General features: G+C 37.2%; 4 protein-coding genes across 6 annotated transcripts; 1 reads left to right on the top strand and 3 right to left on the bottom strand.

Moving 5' to 3' along the window:
- Window positions 1–4,597: 4,597 nt before the first annotated feature.
- On the bottom strand, window positions 4,598–7,059 carry LOC109064581 (complement C1q-like protein 4). Its single transcript, XM_019081628.2, has 4 exons — window positions 6,834–7,059; window positions 5,970–6,080; window positions 5,707–5,847; window positions 4,598–5,385 (listed from the first exon to the last, which is right to left on the bottom strand). Exons 1-4 carry the CDS (start codon window positions 6,838–6,840, stop codon window positions 4,958–4,960), a joined length of 687 nt encoding a protein of 228 aa, XP_018937173.1. The 5' UTR covers window positions 6,841–7,059; the 3' UTR covers window positions 4,598–4,957.
- A 189-nt stretch (window positions 7,060–7,248) lies between these two features.
- LOC109064582 (tubulin polymerization-promoting protein family member 3-like) lies at window positions 7,249–10,719 on the bottom strand. Of its 3 annotated transcripts, none has more exons than XM_042756428.1 (4): window positions 10,410–10,719; window positions 8,789–8,986; window positions 8,527–8,680; window positions 7,249–8,438 (listed from the first exon to the last, which is right to left on the bottom strand). In XM_042756428.1, the coding sequence occupies exons 1-4, from the start codon at window positions 10,577–10,579 to the stop codon at window positions 8,244–8,246; spliced, it is 717 nt and encodes a 238-aa protein (XP_042612362.1). In that variant the 5' UTR covers window positions 10,580–10,719; the 3' UTR covers window positions 7,249–8,243. The 3 variants fall into 3 exon arrangements, with proteins under 3 accessions (XP_042612362.1, XP_018937174.2, XP_042612363.1); XM_019081629.2 differs by having other exon boundaries at window positions 8,789–8,995; window positions 10,410–10,715; XM_042756429.1 differs by having other exon boundaries at window positions 8,789–8,995; window positions 10,415–10,545.
- Window positions 10,720–13,156: 2,437 nt separating this feature from the next.
- Window positions 13,157–18,785, top strand: ftr84 (finTRIM family, member 84). The gene is made up of 8 exons (XM_042756425.1): window positions 13,157–13,896; window positions 14,400–14,495; window positions 14,936–15,061; window positions 15,238–15,345; window positions 15,514–15,670; window positions 16,672–16,725; window positions 16,831–16,884; window positions 16,999–18,785. The coding sequence occupies exons 1-8, from the start codon at window positions 13,330–13,332 to the stop codon at window positions 17,541–17,543; spliced, it is 1,707 nt and encodes a 568-aa protein (XP_042612359.1). The 5' UTR covers window positions 13,157–13,329; the 3' UTR covers window positions 17,544–18,785.
- A 555-nt stretch (window positions 18,786–19,340) lies between these two features.
- LOC109061754 (NF-kappa-B inhibitor alpha-like) lies at window positions 19,341–23,034 on the bottom strand. The gene is made up of 6 exons (XM_042756427.1): window positions 22,184–23,034; window positions 21,975–22,092; window positions 20,897–21,101; window positions 20,706–20,794; window positions 20,274–20,510; window positions 19,341–20,192 (listed from the first exon to the last, which is right to left on the bottom strand). The coding sequence occupies exons 1-6, from the start codon at window positions 22,672–22,674 to the stop codon at window positions 20,148–20,150; spliced, it is 1,185 nt and encodes a 394-aa protein (XP_042612361.1). The 5' UTR covers window positions 22,675–23,034; the 3' UTR covers window positions 19,341–20,147.
- Window positions 23,035–23,269: the final 235 nt, after the last annotated feature.

The raw sequence follows: 23,269 nt of genomic DNA, 5'->3' as shown, positions 1-23,269 counted from the left end.
ATGTACACCGGAAAACTATAATTTAGGGGATTCACTCATGTATTTAAATGCAGTTGTTCTGATCCTTTACAGTGTGTATGTAGACCATGAAAATATATTGTTGGATTAACCAAATGGTTTGGATGGATATAGACATATTAACTGCGGTCACGCCAGCTGCGCTTCAAGTGTCTGATGTTGGAAATCATGTAACTTTTACTATGTTCACTGTGTTCATTTGAAAACCAGCTTGTTGAAGTGATGTCTAAGCTGAGCTTGTTGAATGAATGAATGAATGAATGAATGAATGAATGAATGAAGCATTTATATAGTGCTTTATTGTATATTGCTGTACACCCAAAGCGCTTTACAATCATGAGGGGGTCACTCCTCAACCACCACCAGTGTGCAGTATCCACCTGGATGATGTGACGGCAGCTATAGTACAACGGCGCTAGTGTGCTCACCACACCAGCTACAGTTGGATAGGAGAATGAGATAGAGCCAATTCAGTGGATGGGGATTATTAGCAGGCATTATTGTGTGGGATTACAAATTTAAGAATCTGTATAATATATGATGATCCTATGTTCTGACATAGCATCACATGAAAAACTATAAGGTGATGTACATTGTATTGAGCATTTAAGGTAAATAAAATAACATCAGACAAATGATTCTCTTAAGCAAAGTGTGTAGCAAGACATTCCTGTCAGTTCTTGTTCTCTTATTGTTAGTCAGATGAACCAGATTATCGAGACTATCACCTTTTGTTTGTAATGGCTCTTGGTGCCTCTGCCCCAGTCTTTGAGTAGTTATGCAGATTGGATTAGGACTGATGAAATGGGGCAGGTTGCTATACCTGAATACTTCATTTGCATGCTTTGTTTAAGGTGGTCACCCAGGTGCTGTGTCACCATTTCTAAGCACTTCGGTTTAACTTCTGATCCGAAGGATGGTGCTTTTTACAGTATAGTGTCCCTGTCACTATTCTGGGGTGTTAGGACCCACACAGACCACAGGGTGCACACCCCCTGCTGGCTTCACTAATACCTCTTCCAGCAGCAACCTAGTTTTCCCAGGAGGTCTCCCATACTGACCAGGCTCAATACTGCTTAGCTTCAGTGGGCAACCAGTCGTGGGCTACAGGGTGATATGACTGTGGCTTGTTGAGATTTCTCAGTGGCAGAGGCCTTACAGGGCTGATAGACTGGTCTGATGAAAAATGAGATAACAGTGGTGCTGGGTGGAGTTCCCCTCTCTCTCACTGACACATTCACACATAAGATGGTTTAAATATACTACTGTTCAGTTTGGGGTCGGTACTTTTTTTTCTTTTATTCAGCATGGATAAAGTGATTAATTTATTTACATTAGCCTGCAGCTGTGTGAAAACTGCTGATAAAACTTCTTGAGAGTGTATGTATGTCAAATGTCAAAGTATGTCTGAGTATTTCTACGAGTGAAGAGAGGTCTGTATGTCTTAAGCAGAGGCCATAATAATGATTTTCTCCACTAATCTTTTATTTCTCCAATAAAGTTTATTTTATTAAACAGATAATGATAACATCACTGCCAGTGTGTGTGTGTGTGTGTGTGTATGCAGCTCTGCGGTGCTGTTTAAATAAGTATCCTCTAAAGATGTTTCGGCCCCATAACCTGCTCTCCAGCTTTGAGACTGAACAGGACACAGTTGTGTGGCACTGCCTCTCCCTGTTGTCCTCCCACGCAGCGACCTCAGAACGTCCCTGTCTCACTAGTGCCACCCGCTGGTACAAACGCTGTCCTTCAGATCCTTTGTTTGAGTACAAGCTAAACGAGAAGATGCCCTCACAAGGAGCCGTGAAGAACTCCAGCTCTAAAATACTAATACTATATACTATATATAGCAGTGATTCCCAAACTTTTTTTAGGACAAAAACTAAAGAAAACTGTAGTGATGAAGTAGATGAAAATTATATATTGGTAGTTTTTTCTATATGTGTATTTATTTATTTGTTTGTTTATCTATTTATTTGGATGCGGAGCCATGGAAAATGCCACTGGTCCTGCCCAAAGCTCATGACATTGGTTGAGCCAATGTTACTGTGTCAGGCTGTTCAAACAGTTTGAGCAATCTACAAATGCCTTATATGTATCTCTTTCTGCATTTTAAGCCATGATCTGAGAAAGTATTTTGAGACTGAAAAATTGTAGTTCAGCTTGAACTTTTAATATAAAGAACTTTGAGCTACTTTGTTACAGCTTTGAGATCACAGCTCAGGTTGAGAGAGAAAATTAACCTCTTCAGGATAGCAAGTCCTGATTAAAAACAACTATCGCTGAACAGAATGAAATTATTAAAATTATTTTAATTAGCTGATCTGACTTAATTTACAAACACAAAATCGTTCAAATGGTTATATGTTTCTTCACATTTATTTGCTGTGTTATATTCAGAATATTGCTAGACATTTAGTCATTTATGGTAATTGAACTGTTTTGTACAGTTTAATTAATTGTCATTAACACAATTTATCCTTGCCTTTTCAATGATTTTTGTGAGAGAGCTTAAGAATCTAAATAGCTGTTTCCAGCCTGCAAAGGAACATTCTCCATGTATACGCATGTTCTTTTGAATACGCACCTGGCTTTTCTGTGACCAAATGTAACCTTTTTCTCCAATCAAAGCAGCTTTGTTGTTTTTGGCGGCGTGTGGGTTTTTTCATATCCCCTGTTAGGTTCACAGTATGACTCTCCTCACAGGCAAAATCAGCCGTTAAACACTCAGACTGGCTTTGAATTTATGAAAAGTCCTTCTCACTCACTGTGTGAGGAGGTGTGAAAGCAGGGATATCTGCTCTGTTAATGGGTGGTGCTTATTATAGTTTTTATTAGCATTGATGTCAGGCTCAGAGGGCAGTCCCACCCTGATGGCCTTCAATCGATTTGCATCTGCGTGTATGTGTGTGCGTGTACACATCCTATAGCTGCTCAGATGTAAAATCCCAAGGAAGTGCAAAGCACTCTCAGATGTCTCCCTGAACTGAACTCCTCAATGTCTGTGTGTTATAATTGGATGATAACAGATAAAAAGGGACAAGCATATCAGTAGGTCAGCTGGCTCTGGTTGCACATGTGTTTTTGTTTGCTTAAAGAACTGACTGATATTATCAGTAACGAGTGTATCAATAGCCACATTTTTATTGGGTCAGTATTGATTTGTTCATGTGTTCTTGGTTTGGTTTTATTATGGTTCATCCTAGTGATGTAATTCAGCATCATCATCTGTGTAATATTACAAATAAAAAATAAATCATGTTTCTCAAATCACACCATTAACACATGGGAGTATGAAATGAGAGTCACTGGCATATTATGTGTTAGTTTAGTTAACTAGTTTAGTAACTTTTATAATATATAGGACTATAAGATTTTTTTAATATATCATATCATATTCTATTCTATTCTATTCTATTCTATTCTATTCTATTCTATTCTATTCTATTCTATTCTATTCTATATAAAGGGCATACTTTTCAATCATGCCTTCTGCAGAGGATACCAGGACAAACATCTTAATAATCAGGAATTTTGGGGAAACACAGCAAGTCAATAGTGAAAGAAATTATAGATCAATATTCCTATGAAATATGAGATATTCTTATGAAAATAAGTTATTACTCCCATTATTCCACTTCTTTTTTTATTATGGTTTGCCTCAAGAACACATTAATATGTAAATTGGATGCAATGTATAAATACATTGTTTAGAATAGGAATACCAATTTATGGTTAACATTATGTATCTTATCATCTTTTTACAAAGGTTGGAAAAAAATAGGGGTGCACCGATGACATTTTTTCCGAACCGATCTGATCCGATACCAAAAATTCTGAGTATAGGTCGATACTGATACCAGCACAGGTTTTTCTTTTTTTTTAATCAGTGTAGAATTTCTATACCTCAATGTGTGTTGACCTGATTATCACTCTTTTGTGTGTTAAACACAATTTACTAAATACAGACAACTTCATTATAAAGAAAAATAGCATAGTTTTCTCTACATTTGTTTCTAATGCTCCAACCAATGTAATGACATACATACATACTCCACAATTATGGAGTGAGTTTAATTCATCTATAAAACAGCTCTGGAGAAAAGAGTGATGTCATCATCAAGCTCAGCTCCATTCAGATTCTCATTCTATAGTGTGTGCGGTCAAGTCAATAATATTGCCAATATTATCATGTTTCCCCAGCTATATGCAAGCCAAACGGTGACAAGGAACCCAAACTCCATCAATGACAATTTATTAATTTATTTATTTATTGTCAATTATTAATTGTAAAAAAGTTAAATTAAATATTTAGGATGTTTTGTGTGTGTGTGTGTTTGTGTGTGTGTGTGTGTGTGTGTATTTTGATCTTTACTTTTGCTAGATGTGTTTCTACCACCACTCTGAACCATGATACTAAAATTATAAACACATAAAATATACTTGTATCTGTTTAAAATATATAAAATAATATAACATAACATAATATAATATAATAGACATTTTAAATTTGGTTTACCAATAATTTTATATAGAGATGAAATACTACAAGAGAAAGTGAAGTTAAATGGCCACACAATTTAGTTTTTAATGTCAACATTTTATTATTGTTAGTTCAAAATCTGTACCTTTTGCAACATTCTATTATTTCACAATCAGTATGTGTTTGTGTCTAGGTTTGTTTACATGGTTCACTGTCAAATATTTAAAAACAAAGTATAGGAAAACCTGTTGAAAACCAACTTCATTTAAAGTGGTCTTCACTAATTGAAATGCTGATACATTTACCAAATCAAATTTTGCTTCAAATCTAATGATGTTAAAAGTTTTGTGTGATATTTAGGTTTAGAATTTATGATCTTTGTATGAAAACCACTGCATCTATCTCCTCACTAATATCATTTTAAAGTCTCTGTGTGTGTGTGTGTGTGTGTGTGCTTCACTCTGTAGCATACAACAGAAAACCACTAAATGTGTTATAGTGATTCTGATCATCACAGATCCAGCAGCCAGCCTGGAGACTGATGGTAATATTGTCCCCTGCGCTAAGCTGCGCAAGCAGGACGGCAGTGGCCTGGTCCTCCTGGTCTTGTCCATAAATCTCCCTAAGCGCAGCTAGAGCCACACCATTCTTCCTGATACTGGCACAAACAGCCAGCAATGCGCCTGGTGAGCCTGCGTCGCTGAAAACAGTAAATGCCAGGTTATACACGCCTGACTGTGGAACCGTGAACACACCGGTGGATGAGTTATAGGCCTCTCCAATGTTGATAAAGATGCTTTGATAGACCAGATTTGTCGCTGTTCTTAACGGACCAATGCAACGTCTCCTGTCAGTTAGACCCACAGAAAATGCCACTCGATTGTCTAAAGAGTAACGTATGGAACACACATGTAAAAAATATGACACAAAATAAATAAGGCCAGATTAGATGAAGTTATGGAATTAACAGATAAGATGCAGTTATTTCTAGCCAACATAATGTTTTTTCTTAATATTTTGAAATCAGGATTTCATTTTAAACTACTCAAATTTCTGTTTTATTTTGCCTGTTTAGTTTGTAAGTGCTTGTAATTTAGAGTTACAGTACATAAAACATCCCCTCTCTATATGTAAAATTATTGAACAAAGATATAGAATAAAGATCCATTGAGCTTATATACACACATATTTGCGTATGTGTTTACCTCTGATGTTTCTCAGTGTGTTTTGTGCTTTGGCCAGCAAATCCTCCAATGTATTAATACTAGAGTTTAAATATTGCTCTAACTCCCATTTTTTCTTCTGCATCACACAACAACCACATGAGTTCTGGTCAGTCAGGCATGCTAGTGAGAAATCAATAAATATATTAGTCACACATGATGTCTAGCTTTACATTTTGGTGTATATAATAATGCTGTAAATTTCCATATTATTAAGATTTTCAGGGAGACTTGCAAAGACTTACGGTTGATGGGATCTGGAGCAAGGGTTTGTCCTGGTCCATCCCAGCTGAAGGACTTTTCCTGGCCCAGTACCAGCACCAGCGGCAACACACAGAACAGCACAACACCTTTTCCTGATTAAATTGTTCACAGAGGGTAATCACATTCTGTCAGAGCTTTGATGATACCATTATACAGTCTGTACTGCACAGAGTTAGTTTGGTTTATGCTCCATGGCTCAGAACAACAGGATAAGTGTATAAAAATGTGTGACTTATAACTAGGCCCATGGAATCTGCAGTTTTCCCCTTTGTTTATGTTAGCTAATTGAATCATTCTTTCGGCAACCAATAAGAGTGCCACAACAGCAGCTCTACTAAACACATTTTTCTAGGTTTAAACTGATTCTGTAAGATTCCACAAATTTTTCCAATAAAATCTGAAAAAAGTCTGCAGATTCCATAAGGGCCTGGTAATATCTAACAATATATATATATAGAATTTATTAAAGTTTATTATTGTTTAAAGTAGATTATATAATAATTTATTAAGAAAATATCTCATAATAATAATCGGCACTTTCTGAAGCATCTGTAAAAAAAAAATAATAATAATCGGCACTTTCTGAAGCATCTGTGAGTTTCAAATAGACTTGTTTTAGAATAATTTGTAATACATTAATTGTAATAAATAAAATGTATATAAACAAATACAAATAAATAGCATTTTATAAATAAAATATTACCAAAATAAATATTATTCAAAACTTTATTATTTATAAAGCAAGCAACTTCTTTTAACAGGTGCAATGATCTGCCAAGTTTGTCTGTTAGATTTTTACTGTCATAATAAATATTTCTTTACAGAAGCAGTGATTATTTTCTCACCTTTCATGTTTCACAGCTGTTTCTGCCTTTTGAGTCTCAGTGGAAGTGAGTGAAAAATGGAGTCAGTGTTATGTTCAGCTTTATATCCTGGCAGCACTCCTCCTCCTGTATTAAAGGAGGGAGACTCAGGTTTGTGTTTATGAAGACTGTAACTTCCCTCAGATGCACTGAAATACAAAACCCCACAGAGCTTTACACTATACCGCCACACAATGACACGCAACAAAGCCATGAAATACGATGAAACTGAACGCAAGAATTTAAAGCAATCAAACATGTGATTTCCCAGAAAAAGATATCCATTTCTTATTGACTGAAGTCCCAGAACAGTTATTCAAAGAGACACACCACACCTCTGTCTACAATACAATACAACACAATCAGAGATGATGCAAAAAATCACAATAATGTGTGCTGTAATTTCAGTCAAGTATTCTCACATGACATTTCTTTATTTTACATTATTTGAGTCGACTCAGTTTAGTGTTTACAGTCTGATAGAGATCTCAGTGCAACAAAGCCATAAAGCTCAAATAGCACACAATAAATTTCATTATTTAGCCAGCAAAATAATAACCCCAGCAGAGAGAAAGAAGCACTTAAAGGGATAGTTGACACAAAAAAGAAAAGTCTTTCGTTTACTCAACTTCATGCCATTTCAAACCAGTAGAATTTTGAAGAATGTTGGAAACCAAACTGTTTGGTGACCTCTGAAAAAAACAACAACACTAGGACATTTTCTCAAAAATGTTCCACAGAAGAAAGAAAATCATACAGGTTAGGAATGACACGAGTGTGAGTAAATGATGACTGTTTGAATTTTTGGGTTATTGCTTGGTTTCATTTAGTCTTAAATATAAATAATATATTACATTTATGAAAGGCAAATGGGTCAAAGTCATAAAAAACAGCTTGTTACCACATGAAGAATCAGTAACATGATGACAGACCAGTTTATGACAACGCATCTGTCAACTCTAAGCTGTCACTTATTTTTAAAGGGGTATTGTTTTGAGTGTCAAATGTCTCAGTAATTTATGTATTTGGCTGCTGCTTTTGTCTAAAATGGCTTGCATTCAAGGTATGTATCTTATCAGCATGTGTTTTCCCTGGGATTCAAGACGATGTTTTTCAGGTAGCTAGCAGGTATGGACAGAAAGGCAGGTTGCTACATGGTGGTATGAACCAGTGTAAAAACAACAAACAGGAGCATCACTAAAGGGCGTTTATGACTTACAGACCATTAACTGTGAAGTACTCGCAAGTGTAAAAATGATAAACACACATTTAGCCAGGGGTTTGTTTTTGCAGGCAAGCCACAGCCCAGCTGCTGAAATAAAACCAGGAAGACTTCAGACAGACACTCATTATGTCATGCATAAAGCATTCTTTTCCTTTTATTCCTTCCTCTCATTCGTCCTCTTTTACTTTGCTTTCGTAGGAGCCTTGGCCTTTGTATGCTGAAACATATCCGCTGGTATCAGGGATGTCTTCCCTCCCAGCACGGCCTTTTCCCTTTCCTGACACATCAAAGCGCTCCTTATGAGAACCAGTGTACTTGTTGGTGTCTGTTAACCTGTCTACAGCGGGGGCTTTTGCCACTTTCTGTGAGAAAAAAAGGGATTATCAATGGTTAATGTACATGTTTATTGCTAATCTATGAAGACAGAAGTTTTGATTGGCTAGTACTCACAGTGACACCAACGTTGGCAGGTTCTTTGCCAACAATAAGTCTGTAGAGAAGCTGTACTGCCTCTTCCTGGCTCTTCCCTTTAAAACGTTTTGTAGCCAACTCCGCCATGGCCTGAGTGAACTGCTCAAATGTGATGGCACGTGCCGATTTAACCCTGAAGCACATTAGCAGATACAAATCAGCACAATTTTAGACCCAGTAATGTGTCTATTGTGCTGCACAGCATTCAAAGAAAAACTGTTCACAATGTGAATAATCATACTTGACTTTGCTGAAGATGATGTCCACATCTGTGCTGGTGACACTTTTGCCATCGATGACCTTACAGTCCTTGCACAGCTTAACAAAGTTTTTCCCGTTCATCTCTTTCCCCGTCGCTTTGGTGTCTCCATGCACTGCAAATTTACAAAATGCTGTCTCAACATCTGCCAGTGATACCTCACCTGAACATTCAGCCATCCTGTCAGACCTAGCATTAGAGAACGAAAGAAAGAAAGAATATTAAAGAAAGACAATTTACAAATATAAGGATAGGGAAGACAATTTTATGATGTTTCATTGCAATATTAGAAAACTGATCTTTCCAATCCTGGCTTCTTATTGATCCAGTTATTTTAGTGTCTTTATACTATTATAGTGTTTATTAATATTTTGAATTAGCGTTTAGATTTCAGTTGTCCTTTTATTTTATTTTATTTTATTATTTTTTTTTATATATATATTTCTGTTTAGCTTTATTTTTATTTTAGTTTTAGTACTTTAATACTTTAGTAACTTATTTTAGATCAGTAAGTTGCCAAGCCATCATATCTTATTTTCATGGAAGTTTTTCATCTAATATTTATCTCTTTTTTTTCTTTTTATTATTATTTTAATAGTTCCAGCTGTAAATCTTTGACAAGGTAACATCTATGTGCACCTGTTCATGTGCAGCCATAATAGATCCTGATTTTTGTTACACAGAAGCATTTCAGATCTTCTACTGAAAGATGCCACATAATGAAAATGTTTAGCATTTTAATGAAAATATGTGTACTTTTCTGTATTTTTTTTATTTTTATTTTTTATATATAGTTAATTGTTTGTTTTAAATATATAGACACTCTTTTATTCAATGCTGTACTGCTTTGTTAATATTGTCATGTACTTATGTCTGCTGGTTTTGTACAGTGAAGGCTGCTATAATGTTCTTGTGCTAGTAAACAGCCAGAGCACTGTACCACACTGTTACATCATCTTCCATGCTCATAAATATCATGCTTATTTACCACACAGACACACACACACACACACAAAATGTACACTACTCACACTAAAAGCCCTAATTTAATGAAGTCCACTTTACTTAATTAGCTTTAGCTGTGCTCTCTCTCTCTCTCTCTCTCTCTCTCTCTCTCTCTCTCTCTCTCTCTAATGTCGGGTCTTTTATCCATAAATCCATATAAAATATAAACAGATTAAATCGAAATTGCTCAAAAAAATTGCGAAACTCTTGTATTATTAGAAATGAAAGGGCTCTGGTAAGCTTACATTCCTTTATTCCGTATGCACTTACTGTACATATTCAAATAATGCTGATCTATATATTCACTATATCATATCTTAATCCTGGTTCTGCGGACCCCCTCACTCTGCACATTTTGCGTGTCTCCCTTATCTGACACATTCAGTTCAGTTCACAGAGCTCTCTCCTAACGAACTGATGATCTGAATCAGGCGTGTTAAATAAGGGAGACATTCAAAATGTGCAGAGCACTATATCATCTGAAAACGGTACTATAAAAACATGCTAACCATATTTCATGCTTAGCCCTGTTTGGCCTTGTAGGTATAACAGATACTTCTGGGTGAGTGTGTGTTATTAAGGGTAAGATCCAGCCTACCTGACAGTGAGGTGGACAGTCCTGGATACTGATGCTAAGCTGCTATTGAAAGGATGCTGAATGTGGGTGTGTGTTTCTCTGTCTTCCTCTCTGCCACTGGTAAGTGTTTGTGTGTCCAATGACGCCAGACAGAGGGAGGAAAGAGCACAGCCCAGCACAAATGATGACATCACTCACTCTTCTCTCTCTTTCTGCCACATGCCCTCTTGTCTTGCCGCTTTTTGACTTTCTCTTTCTATTTGGCCCTTTTATTTGTCCTCTTTTCTGCTTTGCTGACTGTATACAGTAGTCCTTCACTTTCAACCCTCTCTCCCTCTTCTTCCTCCTCCTCCTCCTCCTCTTCTCCTCCTTCTGGCTTTGTTTTTGTCTCTCTCTGCTGCCACACCCTTTTCCCATCAGTCTGTGTGGAGCAGTGTTCAGATGTGACATAGTGAAGCCACACACATGCTCACACGTTGTTGTTCTGTGATGCTCTAAATGTTATTTGCTCTAATGGCTTCAGGGCACCTCTATCTAATGTCTCTGAGCAACTCATCACTTACTCACAACACAACCACATATAGATAAAGACCCAATCACCATTGCTGACAATTACTGTTTACACGCTTAAATATAAAGGTTAATAAATAAATAAGCCATGTATCCTATGGTTATTACTGGCATTGAAGAGCCTTTAACATTCATGGAACCTTTCCATTACACAAATAGTTTATAGTTATACACTTTTATTCAGATTATTAAAATATTCTTCACATTATAAAACATGGTTATTTTAGGAACTTGTTCACAGAAAGGTTCCTTGTGGAACTCAAGTGGTTCTTCCACTGCATTGGTTCAAAACCTATTGGAACCTTATTTTTAAGAGTGTACATGGACAAGAATAATGAGAATTTCATCATATTCCAGTTGGAAATGTGATGTACAGTAGTGGCAATAACCAGGCCAATATAATATCTACCATAACTTCAGATATGAACATATAAATCTGTATATGTCCAAACTAAGTCCTGGTGATACAAAAGTTAATTAATGGCAAGAATAAGCATTTCCAGTATTTCCTCAGTCAGATTCTAACCTTAGTGTACATGGATTATTCATTTATTTGTAATAAATATATTTATTCAGCAGTGCAATTAAATGTATAAATTAAAACCAGTTCTGGAAAAAGACTGAATAATAAGCAAGCATATCTTTGCGTAGCAAACAGAGCTTTTCTTTATATGAACTACAAGAGCTCCCTCTACAGTATGCTAGAAAAAATGGGAGCATATTTTCAAGTGGCTATTCAAGTGGCTACAAAGACAACATGAAGATAGATGAATCCTGAAGGTCACAATCATTAAACACATCCATTCATAAGTTATTACTTATATAGCTATAGATTACAAGCTGCAAAAAGCTTTATAAAGGTCTGCTCTGCACACAAACAAACGAGCCTCACAGAGAATGACAAATGGAAAAAGTACTAAATCTAAAAATGTCAAGATTAAAACAGTGGGAGACGTTTGGGAGTTAGATAAAGACAATACCACACAGAAATTTTACTTTTCATGCAGTATTAAAGATAAATGTATCTATTTACTGACGAATTATGTATACACATGCAATTTCAACTTTATTAGGTCACATTCCTTAAACTGTGTTGGACGCCAATTGCCCCCAGAACAGCTGATTTCTTTGTGACATGGATTCAACAAAGTATTGGAAACATTTTTCCATGTTTATGTTCTATGTGAACACAAAGGCATTAGGCATGTAGCTGCTGCATATTCAAGAAGATGAATGGAATATCATCATAAATGTATGCACATGGTCAGCAACAAGGCTGTGGCATATAAACAATATTCAGCCGGTGTTAATGGTGTATTAATGTGTGCAAAGAATGAGTGTCTTTTCTCTGAATTGCAGGTCTGGCAGCTCATCCAGATGGTGGCTCAGCATCCTTTACTGTTCCCTCCCCGGGCCTGCAAGGACACCGTTGTGAATGCACAGGGAAGCAAGCAGGAATATTATTATTATATCCAGCTTATAGGTTAACGTATTGCAGCATTTTCAACTTTAATGTGCAATGTTTACAGTGTCATCCACTACCAGTTAATTTATCTGTAAAAAAGGACTTTATGCTGCTTGATGTTGGTATTTGTTATATTATTTTAATTTATTCCCATAATCATAAACACACTGGTTTGTAGTGGAAATAGTTTCACCACTTACAACATTTTGTTATTCTGCTATTTATTTACCTTTAGCAACTAACGAATCATACATTCACAGGAAATAGATTCTATGTTGAAAATAAGGTATACTAAAACTAAAAGATTTCTCAAACTGATGGCTGAAATAAACATAGGATCTAAAGTATGCTGTACTGAGTTTCCCTTCATGACATCGGTCAGTTTGACCTTGACATACTGCAGATCCAGCATTTAATTGTGTTTATGATCTACCTGCATAATTCTAGGTGTTTACAGTACACATTGAGAACTGTACTCACAGAATGCAAGCACTGACAAATTTATTCTAAACAGGTTCCATATTTACAGGCCAAACAGCTTCAAATTTCACTGCAGTACATATATGCAGAAAGAGAGAAAGTGCTTTGGCTATCTATGAGATTAATCGAATTGTTAGAACCTAAGTGGAATTTTCTTTTTAGGGTAAACTATTCCTGCTTTAACATTTGCTATAATGCTGAAATTGTGTTCTGAATGATTTTTTTTTTTTCTGGAATAGAAAAGCCAGTTACATGTGCCTCATAATCCCTCATTTATGTAAACTACTGTGTTTGTAGACATGCTCATCTCAGATCAGCACCACAAGGTCCCTTTCTCCACCCTTCTTTCTAATCTATAAATACGGGTGTGTTCCTGCTTCAGTTGCTCTTTCAATTCACCTTTCTTTCTCACACGTTTGTTTTAGAATGGCAGAATCGGAGTACCTCGACTACACCTGCCTTCTCTGCACAGACACCCAGCGAGACCCCGTCACCATCCCGTGTGGAGACACCTTCTGCCTGGAGTGCATTAAGATCTACTGGGACCATTCTGACCACCTCGGTATTTACAGTTGTCCGCAGTGCCAGGCGACCTTCACTCCTCGGCCCATACTCAGACGTAATGTACCCCACGTAGGCAACCCGGAGCCTCGGCCGCCCCGGCGCGAGCTCACCCCATTTCCATACTTCAAGCGTGATGCTTTGTGTGATTTCTGTACTGGTCAGCGGAACAAAGCAGTTAAGTCATGCCTGATGTGCCTGGCTTATTACTGTGAGACACACATCAAACCTCATTACGAATCAGCCACATTTAAACGGCACAAACTGGTGGATGAGACGGGACACCTGGATCGGAAGATCTGCCCACAGCATGAAAAAGGCTTAGAGCTTTTCTGCCGCTCAGACCAGATGTGCATCTGTGTTCTGTGTACAGTTAGAGAACATCGCAGCCACAACATAGTCAGCGCAGATGATGAACGCACGGAGAAACAGGTGAAACATAAGATTATAATTGTTGTGAATAAACCGGGGGAAACTGTCACGGGGTTTAGAATTGTAGCTACCAAAACTTGCTCAAACTGGCACAAAATAATGTTTACATTTTGTGTTTCATAAGGAATTTAATGAATTGTTTCCTGGAAATAAGAGTAGACTGTGGACTGTCACAGGTTTGGACAACAAAAGATTATATTGTCAGAATCATTTAGGATACATTTATAAAACCATTCAGAAGTTTAGTTTTTTATGTTATTGAAAGAAGTTTCTTATTCTCACCAAATTCAGATTTATTCAATCAAAAAGACAAAGGATTAATATTGCGAATATATTTTAAAATGTAATTAAAATTAAATAAAAGTATTATTTCTTGAAAAAAGGCAATCTAATTATTTTATATGAATTTATTTTTTGCATGTACTATATGTTTATACATTAACCATAATCGTATGAAAAAAGTAATACTTGTGTATATATAAACTATATGTGTGTGATTATAGAAAATCTTGGTGGCAACTCAGACAGAAGTTCAGCACATTATCCAGGATCGGATGAAAGAACTTCAAGAACTCAGACACAATGTAGATGTTCTCAAGGTCGGTCCAATCAGGAGAGTCCTAATGAAGCTTTGGGGCAAAACAACAATTAGATGATGATGATAATAATAACAATAACAATAGAATTGTTGTTAGTTTGAAACATGGTGGTACATGGAATCCTAATTTTCATGTATCTCTGGCAGATTATGTGTTGTTATATAATCTAGCCTACCATCGTCTCTATGCTGTCTCCTATGGTCATACAAATACAAGTAACCAAACAGCTAAGATACTATTAAATGTTCAGTGACAACATTTCAAATTTGTCAAAGATAGGTAATAGGTAATGTGTTGTTTAATAACATGTAGGCTACTTAGTAAAACTTAAATATGTCCCAGTTATCGCATTCTCTCAAAGGCACTTAGATGAAGTGCTCTGTGCTGCCCCCTGGCAGTGTGGATGTATGCTGTTGCTAATTGTAACAACTTCTCTGCAGGGAAATGCACAGCGGGCTCAGACAGACAGTGATAAAATCTTCAGCGAGATGTTACAGGCGGTAGAGCGCTGGCATGCTGAGATAAGACAACTCATACAGGCCAACCTACAGGCCTCCATGAATCAGGTACATACACGTTTTGATTCTAATTGTAGAGCATTGCACTTGTAACACCAACATCCCATTCCCGGAGAGAGCAAGTGCTGATTAAAATCCCCAGCCCCTCACTGGGGAACTGTGGTGAGCTGACTACAGTTGCTGTTCCCTGTTCTCAGACTGTGATAACTTTGATCTACTGACAGGCACAGGGTTATGTAGAGAGACTTGAACAAGAGATCATGGAGCTTCAGAAGAGAGATGCTGAACTACGTCAAATACTGGACACAGAGGACAACATTCACTTCCTACAGGTAAAGAAATAGCCACTCACATTTAATTTGTTTTCTTTTTTCATTCTGGATTTCTGTCATTCAGAAAGTGGACTAGTTTGACTGATTATTTAATATGGATATTCAGGAATATTTAAGGAAGCTACTTATCAGCACCGATTTTGTTAAGTGCCTTCATTACTTGTACAGAACTTTCCCACACTATCTGTTGCACCGGAGCCCATGGTGCCCAAAGTGCTGATAAACCCAGAGTTTTCCTTTAGTGAGATCACCAAGACTGTCTCTGACATGAAGGAACACCTGGACGAAATCTGCAAAAAAGAGCTGGGAAACATCTCCAAACGAGGTAATCATGAAGACTATAACATTTAACCACTGCAAGACAGAGGAACAGACATGAGATTTTATCTCTGTTTTGACTTTATTATTTCAATAAATAAAATACTCCAAATAATCTAGCTATTACGCAGAGATGTATGTGCCCAACTCTGCATTGGACACACAAGACAGCAAACTGAATCAGCTCTGCACCCCTATAGTTCCATAATCAATTATGAATGGAAATGCAGATGCAGAGAGATTCATGTCCACTACCGTTCAGAAGATTTGGGTCAGTAAGAGTTTTAAAATGTTTTTGGAATATGTATCTTATGCTCACCAGAGCTGTGTTTATTTGATCGCAAAAACAATAAAAGCAGTACTATTGTGAAAATCCATTACCATTTTAAAATCTTGTTTTCTATTTGAATATATTGTAAAATGTAATTCACTACCCTTAAGAAAAAACTCAAATATCAGCATCATCTCTCCACACTTCATATTTACACAATACCTCAGAAATCATTCTAATATGCTGATTTGCTGCTCAAGAAACATTTCTTAGAGTTATCAACGTTGAAAACAGTTGTGCTGCTCAATATTTTTGTGGAAACTGATACCTTTTTTTCAGGATTCTTTGGTGAATAGACCTTAATCAGCTTAGATGTTATGTTGAATTTTACACAAATGAAAACCAGCATGTGAGGGATAAACTTAGTCTTAACAATGGCATGCACTCTATAAGTCCTAGATCATGTCATTTTCATAACTCACAACTTTCACTATTTTATAGAGTTTTTGTCTATTGATTTTTTTTCTTCAAAAAGAAGTTGAATAATTGGTATGTTGTTAAAAATGTAATGATTAGTTTAATGCATCCTTGCTAAATAAAACTACATTTCTTTCTAAATTTATTAAAAAAAAACATCTTGCTGACCCCAGTCTTTCGATCAGTAGTGCATATAAAGCTATATTTTATCTGCTATTAATTTTTGCATTTGCATGATATTCAAAACTCTTTCATCTTAGTGAGTGACACCTCAGTCTATATCCTTATTCCGAGATCTGGAGGACGTTTGAATGGTGAGAGTACTTTCTGAGGTTTCATTTACATTTCACTTTATGTAGAATAAAGTATGTTACAGAACACCTCTGGTCATTTATGTACCACTTGTACTATACTTTCAGCTAAGATAAAAACTGATTTGCAAGAGCCTAAAACAAGACTGGATTTCCTCAGATGTGAGTGTATAGATGATTCCACATCATTAATTAATCTATTTCAGTTTACAGATAATAACATATCCCCCTTTAAATGCCGAATGAGTCTCTTTTCTCAACAATTTCATTTCACAGGTTCTTGTAAACTTACATTTGATCTCAACACTGCCTATAAAGAGTTGGTCCTTTCAGACGGGAATCGCCGGGTGGTCCGCAAAAGAACAACCCAGTTCTACCCAGATCACCCAGAGCGGTTTGATGGGTTTTGCCAGATCCTGTGCGAGCAGCCACTCAGTGGAATACGGCATTACTGGGAGGTGGAGTGGAATGGTGAATTTTCCATTGGAGTTGCCTACAAGAGCATTAGCCGCAAAGGCAAGAACTCAAACAGCCTTCTGGGATACAACGATAAATCCTGGAGCCTCCTATGCTCAGACTCGGGATACTCTGCCTGGCACAATAAGATGGATAAAGATCTGCCAGGTGCAGCTCGTGCCTCACGGATTGGTGTGTACCTGGATTACGCCAGAGGATCTGTGTCCTTTTACTCTGTGTCTGAGACAATGGAGCTCATCCACAGATTTCAGGCCAAGTTCTCAGAACCACTGTATGCTGGGTTTGGCGTTGGATCATCAGTAACTCTGTGCATGCTAGAGAAGAACTACCGAACATACCACTAATGAGTTCTTTCAGACAGAATCTTGGAAGGGTGAACAGTCAAACAGGCAAAATTTGAGGAATGAAACTGAACTGAAGACCAAGGACGTTTCCAGGTCACATTTTACAATTTAAGAAAGAAAAAAATGTATATTATTAATTTGCATAAAGAAAATGTCCACTATTAGGACTCTTTGCATTGTAACTATTAATATTTTCAGGAGAATTAGGCTCATTTTACCCCCCAATTCTTATTGCTGTAATTCAAAATACATCCTCTCATTCTTACATGTAAAAATACTGATACTACCTTTTTAGTAAATTTGTTAGAAATTAAAATACTGTGCTTACAATCCCCACAGCCTTGATTTAATTTCTTGTCAACCATTAAATATAGCACTAGTAATTAGAATAATCATTTAAACAGAATGGAAATGGGTGTCAAAATGGGACTTGGACATTTCTTAATTTTTGTAAGATTCTAAAAACAATAAATAAAAATTTGCAGTAAAAAGTTTGTTAAAAAACAAAAACAAAGCAGACATGAAGTGTCATTTCAAAACCTGCAGCCAATCAAACTTAACACACATTCTGCAATCTTTGAGTTTAGAAAAGATAGACAATGCAGCTACATTATGAGAAAATTGTGTATTTGAGTGATTATGAGCATGTGCAAATAAAACAAACCTTCTTGTCATTATTGTTTATTGTCCATTTGAAAGGTTTCAAAGAGATTTTCAGTAATTTCACCCATCACCAAATAAACAGAAATATGTAGAGATGAAAGGAACAATTTCTTTATACATGGATTAGAAACATTCAAATGCAAATCCAGCTTCCTCTAAAATTAACTGTACCTCTCATCTTTTAAGACATGGCTACACTTGTTTCATTAATCCCTAAATATTGCTCCTTCCTCTCTCTTGATTGTCTTACATCTACGCTGAGCTGTTACTGTGGCATCGTTTCCTAAAGCACAAGGTCAAACCAATGACATATTCTCATTGGATGAATAACCATACTTAACCTTATCATTTAAAACAGGACAAATTTAATCTGCTCACCAGTATACAGTCAACTCACAGAGGACAAGTACAAGTAGATTATGAGCCCTGATTTCCAAAGGAGTCTCCATATTACCAACAGAACGAACCAATCATCATCATCACCGAAAAATTTCACGTTCACCCCTTCAAACAGAAAATTTGAAATAGGCCTCAACAAGTTATTGTAAATGTCCACAACCATAATGCCGCCACATGAGTGAATAGAGATCAATCTCCACTTTTATAACAATTGAAAACAAAATTTAGATCTGTTTTCTTTATTATAATATACATATAGTTTTATATTTTAATTAATTTTAAATATATTTTAAAATGTTTAATAAGACAAGTGTTGTGTTGCCATATTTAATAAAAGTTGGAATGATTGTTAGATGCTTCACAGTTCAAATAATATGGTGTAACTGTAAGCGGTTTGATGAGTCTGAAGTATGAACGTCCCTAGATCAAGAATTTAGCTCTAATCATATTTCTTTGCATTCAGTTCAAACTTTTTGAGTTGCCATTTGTAATGTAGAATTCTGTGTTGTCTTTAATTTTATTTATTTTTTAAGTCATAGCTATAAAAACTTTTCATCTCTGTCTGACTGATTGCGTGTCCACCTATCATATTAACCCCAAGACCCATTTTAGGAGAAAACATGTACTGTAAAAAAATAAAATAATAATAAATAAAAAAATTAATAAGAAATGCAATTGAGAGGTCACATGGAAAGCGTGACACACTAAATAAACAGCCAATAGTTGGTATAGCAGTAATAGTAAGTCAACAAGTTTATTAAAAACCATTCAATTTCTCTTCAAGGTTTCTTCAGCGAAATCTGGCTAATAATTTCATTTTAAAAAATAAAGAAAGCCACTATTGTTACCTTTTACATCAACACATGTTGTGGACATAATGAGTGGGAGTATTACAGCTGTGTTGCTTGCATGTGCCGATGACAAGCAATGTACCGTGTTTGGTATCTTTTAGGGCATTTGGTTCTTAATGGGATAATTCACCCAAAATTAAAATCATTTACTCACCAAACCTAAATGACTTTATGTTTCTTCTGTGAAAGACATTTTGCCTAAAGGTATGATATAGGATATGTTGCCTAAACAACACTGGACTCCACTGATTTTTAATGTGTGCACATAAAACACTTTTCAAACATTTTTTAAGACATTTTTTTATTCCCCAGAAGAAAAAGTCATACAGGCTTGAACCACCATAAGGGTGAGACAGCATATTCATCTTTAGGTGAACTATCCCTTTATGATAACATACACCAGATGGGCCAATGAGAGGTTTTACTACATGAAAAGCTGCCTCCATTGTTACAGCTTTAAAAGGCTTTGCGTGATGTCAGGCTAAAGTAACTTCAACATAGTTCCTCCATGACTTACAGAATCTAGCTATGCACACCCATCAGCCTAAACCAAAACCAGCAAACTGTACCTTAAAACAAAATACACACACGCAGACACGCATAATAGTCTCCACCAAATACACTCAGACTCCACATTCTTTCAGCTGGAGTTCAAGGGGTGTAATGGCAGAGTAGTGTCCATGTTTTACAGCTACAGCACTCGCTGTCCATTTATGATGACATCATCAAACTCCTCCTGTGACGGACAGAGAAATAATGAGTACAGAAGCAGACAGTTAAGCATTCTGCTGTCAGTGTGTGTGGATTTGGCTCTAACCTCCTCACTCTCTCGGCACTCCTCCTCTTCCTCATCGTCCTGTGTGTATGTGGCCCCATGGGCACTAAGAAGGGCCTGCACCTCTTTGTTGGGTCGGTAAAGGGCACAGTAGAATGGGGTGTGGCCTGCATATGAGCGCTGATTCACCAATGCGCCAGCGTTCAATAATAACGTCACTACCTCTGACCTCTGACCTTCCACCGCCCAGTGCAATGGAGACCGACCTGACCCCAAATCCTACAATGAAAAAAAAAAAAAAAAAAAAAAACGGAAAAAAATTGTTGCCTTGACATCTTGATGGATATTTTAATTAAATTAATGTTTGTTTGTTTTTTTTTTCAAGTAACAAAAATGTTTTTAATGGTTTTCATTTTAGTTTTAGTTTTAGTTAACTACAATAACCCTGATTTAAATCAAATGGTAATTTCTCACCCGTTGATTTACATCTGCTCCAGCCTCCAGGAGCATATGGATGATTTCACAATTGCCCTTATGTACAGCCAGATGCAGTGCACTCACACCTTAAAGAGACAGACGGACAGAGAAAGGGACAGGATGCAAAACATAGATATATAAAAACAATGATATTCATCAGAGTGAAATACATTTGCTTGGCTTTGTACCTGCATAGTTGGTGATGTTCAGGTGAGCTGGTGGGGTCCGTGAGCAGCTGGTCAACTCTCTCACACACTCTTTGCGAAGCTCTCTGACAGCCAGGTGTAAAGGTGTGTTTCCACCCCTCTCTTGGATCGCTGCACTGGCTCCACTCCACAACAGTGCACGAACACACTCACTCCGGTCTACGATGACTGCCAAATGCAGAGCAGTCTAAACAAATGAGGAGGGAGGGTGAAAAAAGTTAGAGATAGGGAGCATGCACCGAAGGTGTGTCAGTGTTGCCATATACACTAATTATAAGTGACTCTGGGCTTGTTTTTTATAAAGTCATATAGATATGGTCAGCTGCGGTTTGCATTATTTACAGTTGTGTATTTGGGCTTGCTAGGTTTTGGGATCTGTCTCCCTATAGGTGCATATGCATGAGTTTAAAAAAAAAAAAAAAAAAAGGTAGGGTGGGATTTGTTTTTTTTTACTTTGAGATTTGATTGGACAGGTTGCTGGAGGGGAGGTGAATGTTAAAATCAATGTTTTTCATTAAAGCAACAGTACATGGTTTTGTATATTTTTGCAAGTTTTGGAGCCCCATATAGTTAAGTTCTCGTAATTACAGTGGATAGCTGTACATATGCGTTTGTTGGTGCTGTAAAGTAATTTTGTGGAATTTCGTGCCCACTAAACCTTCAAACTCTCAGAACAGACTTTTGGAGGGAGCGTGGAAAAGAAACAGAAGCGATTCACCTTATTAAAAGTTAGTGTACAGCAGAACTGATATTGCAATTTTTAAACTAATATTTTAAGGTAACAATGTGCATACAGTTACTTTAAAGATTATTAGTGCACATGAATTTAAATTACAGGCACCAATAATTTATTTATAAACAATGCAATATTCCATAAAAAAGTTTGATATGGTGACTTCAACAGCACCATGAAATGTATTGCCTCATTTAATATGTAATGTTGTATGCAACAGTAAATCACTGAAAGTAAAGCTATTCTTTTTATCCACAGGTGCTGGCTTGTCAGAGCAGGTTGTTTGTTTTCCTATAAAGATCTGGCAACACTAAGGTGTGCATTTACCTGGCCCAGGTCATTTTGAATGTCCAGGTAGGAAGTCCAGGTGTTGTCAACCACAATTTCTTCAAGCAGGCACTGAACAATACCCCACTGCTCATGAATCAGTGCCAAATGAAGTACCCTGAGAGACAAAAGGACGTGTTTACAGTCCAAATCCAATAGCCTTTCAGACTGTTCAAAAGTGCAGGTTATAGAAAACTACATAGACTTACGTGTCACCGTCCTCTGACAGAAAGTTGAGCGTGCTGAAGAGCTCTTCCCTTCGCTGCCGACCCTCCTCAGTGTTTGAATTCGCCAGTCTGTCTGTACTTTCAGGCTCGCCCAGGATCATGGTGCCGATCCCGTCGGAGATGCACCCCACCACCGCATCCTCATTAATCGAGTCCCCGATGGCAGAGTCCAGCCTCTCTCCGCCACCAATCGACACACAATCCGTGGTACTCCTGTTGTCGGACTCGTCCGGCGGAGGGATGTCAGGTATGTCAGACACAGACCGTCCAGGTGTCCACATCTGCTCGGCCTCGGTGTAAGTGCCGTAGGGACCCTCAAAACCGAGTCCGACCCCGCTTAAGGAGTCTAGCCCGCTGTCACACCAGTCCTCCGGAACAGGGTCCTCGGCGCCCCTTTTATCCATAGCATAGCTCGGTCCAGGCCGTGCATTCTTTCTCCAGGATTCAGCGTGAATATCGTGCGTCCCCTCCATTTATATATGAATCAACCGTTTAAATTATGTCTGCTATAAAAAGAGAAACTGCCTGTCCTGAAAAACAACTATCTGTTGCGCCGTTTTCGCTTCTATCCAGATGGATTCCGTCTGACGCTTGTTGGTGTTCTTATGGGAACAAGATGCGCTCTTTCTGGACAAATTCCCAAAAAACAGCGGCAAGCGCTGTCGCACAAGCCTCAGATTCCCTCCATGTCCGGAGCATTATAAAACTACAAATTGCTCCCCTTGTGAGCAGCTTGTTGTTGCCCTGTTTGTCCAGAAAAGGTCTTGTGGCTGCGTAGGTGTTTTCCTGGGGAATTCCCAAATCCACTCTAGAAACCAGATACCGTGCGGACTGCGCATGCGTAGGGCTCGGAGCGCGCCTGCGTTGCACACATAATTAATTGCCAGTTACATTAGTTTCTATGGGAATTCCAACGCGTTGTGTTTGTCAGGGGAATTTCAAGTGGCTATTAATTTGAGGTGGCATTAAAAAACAAGGCACATAAAAGGCTATGCCATTTCAATAGTCTTAATAGTTTTTAATTGTAAGCCTACATTTTAATATGCAGTTTGGGTGAGTTAGAATAAT

Source organism: Cyprinus carpio, chromosome A5, assembly GCF_018340385.1.
Source record: "Cyprinus carpio isolate SPL01 chromosome A5, ASM1834038v1, whole genome shotgun sequence".
Classification (NCBI taxonomy): domain Eukaryota; kingdom Metazoa; phylum Chordata; class Actinopteri; order Cypriniformes; family Cyprinidae; genus Cyprinus; species Cyprinus carpio.
This window is presented reverse-complemented; position numbering and strand designations above follow the sequence as displayed.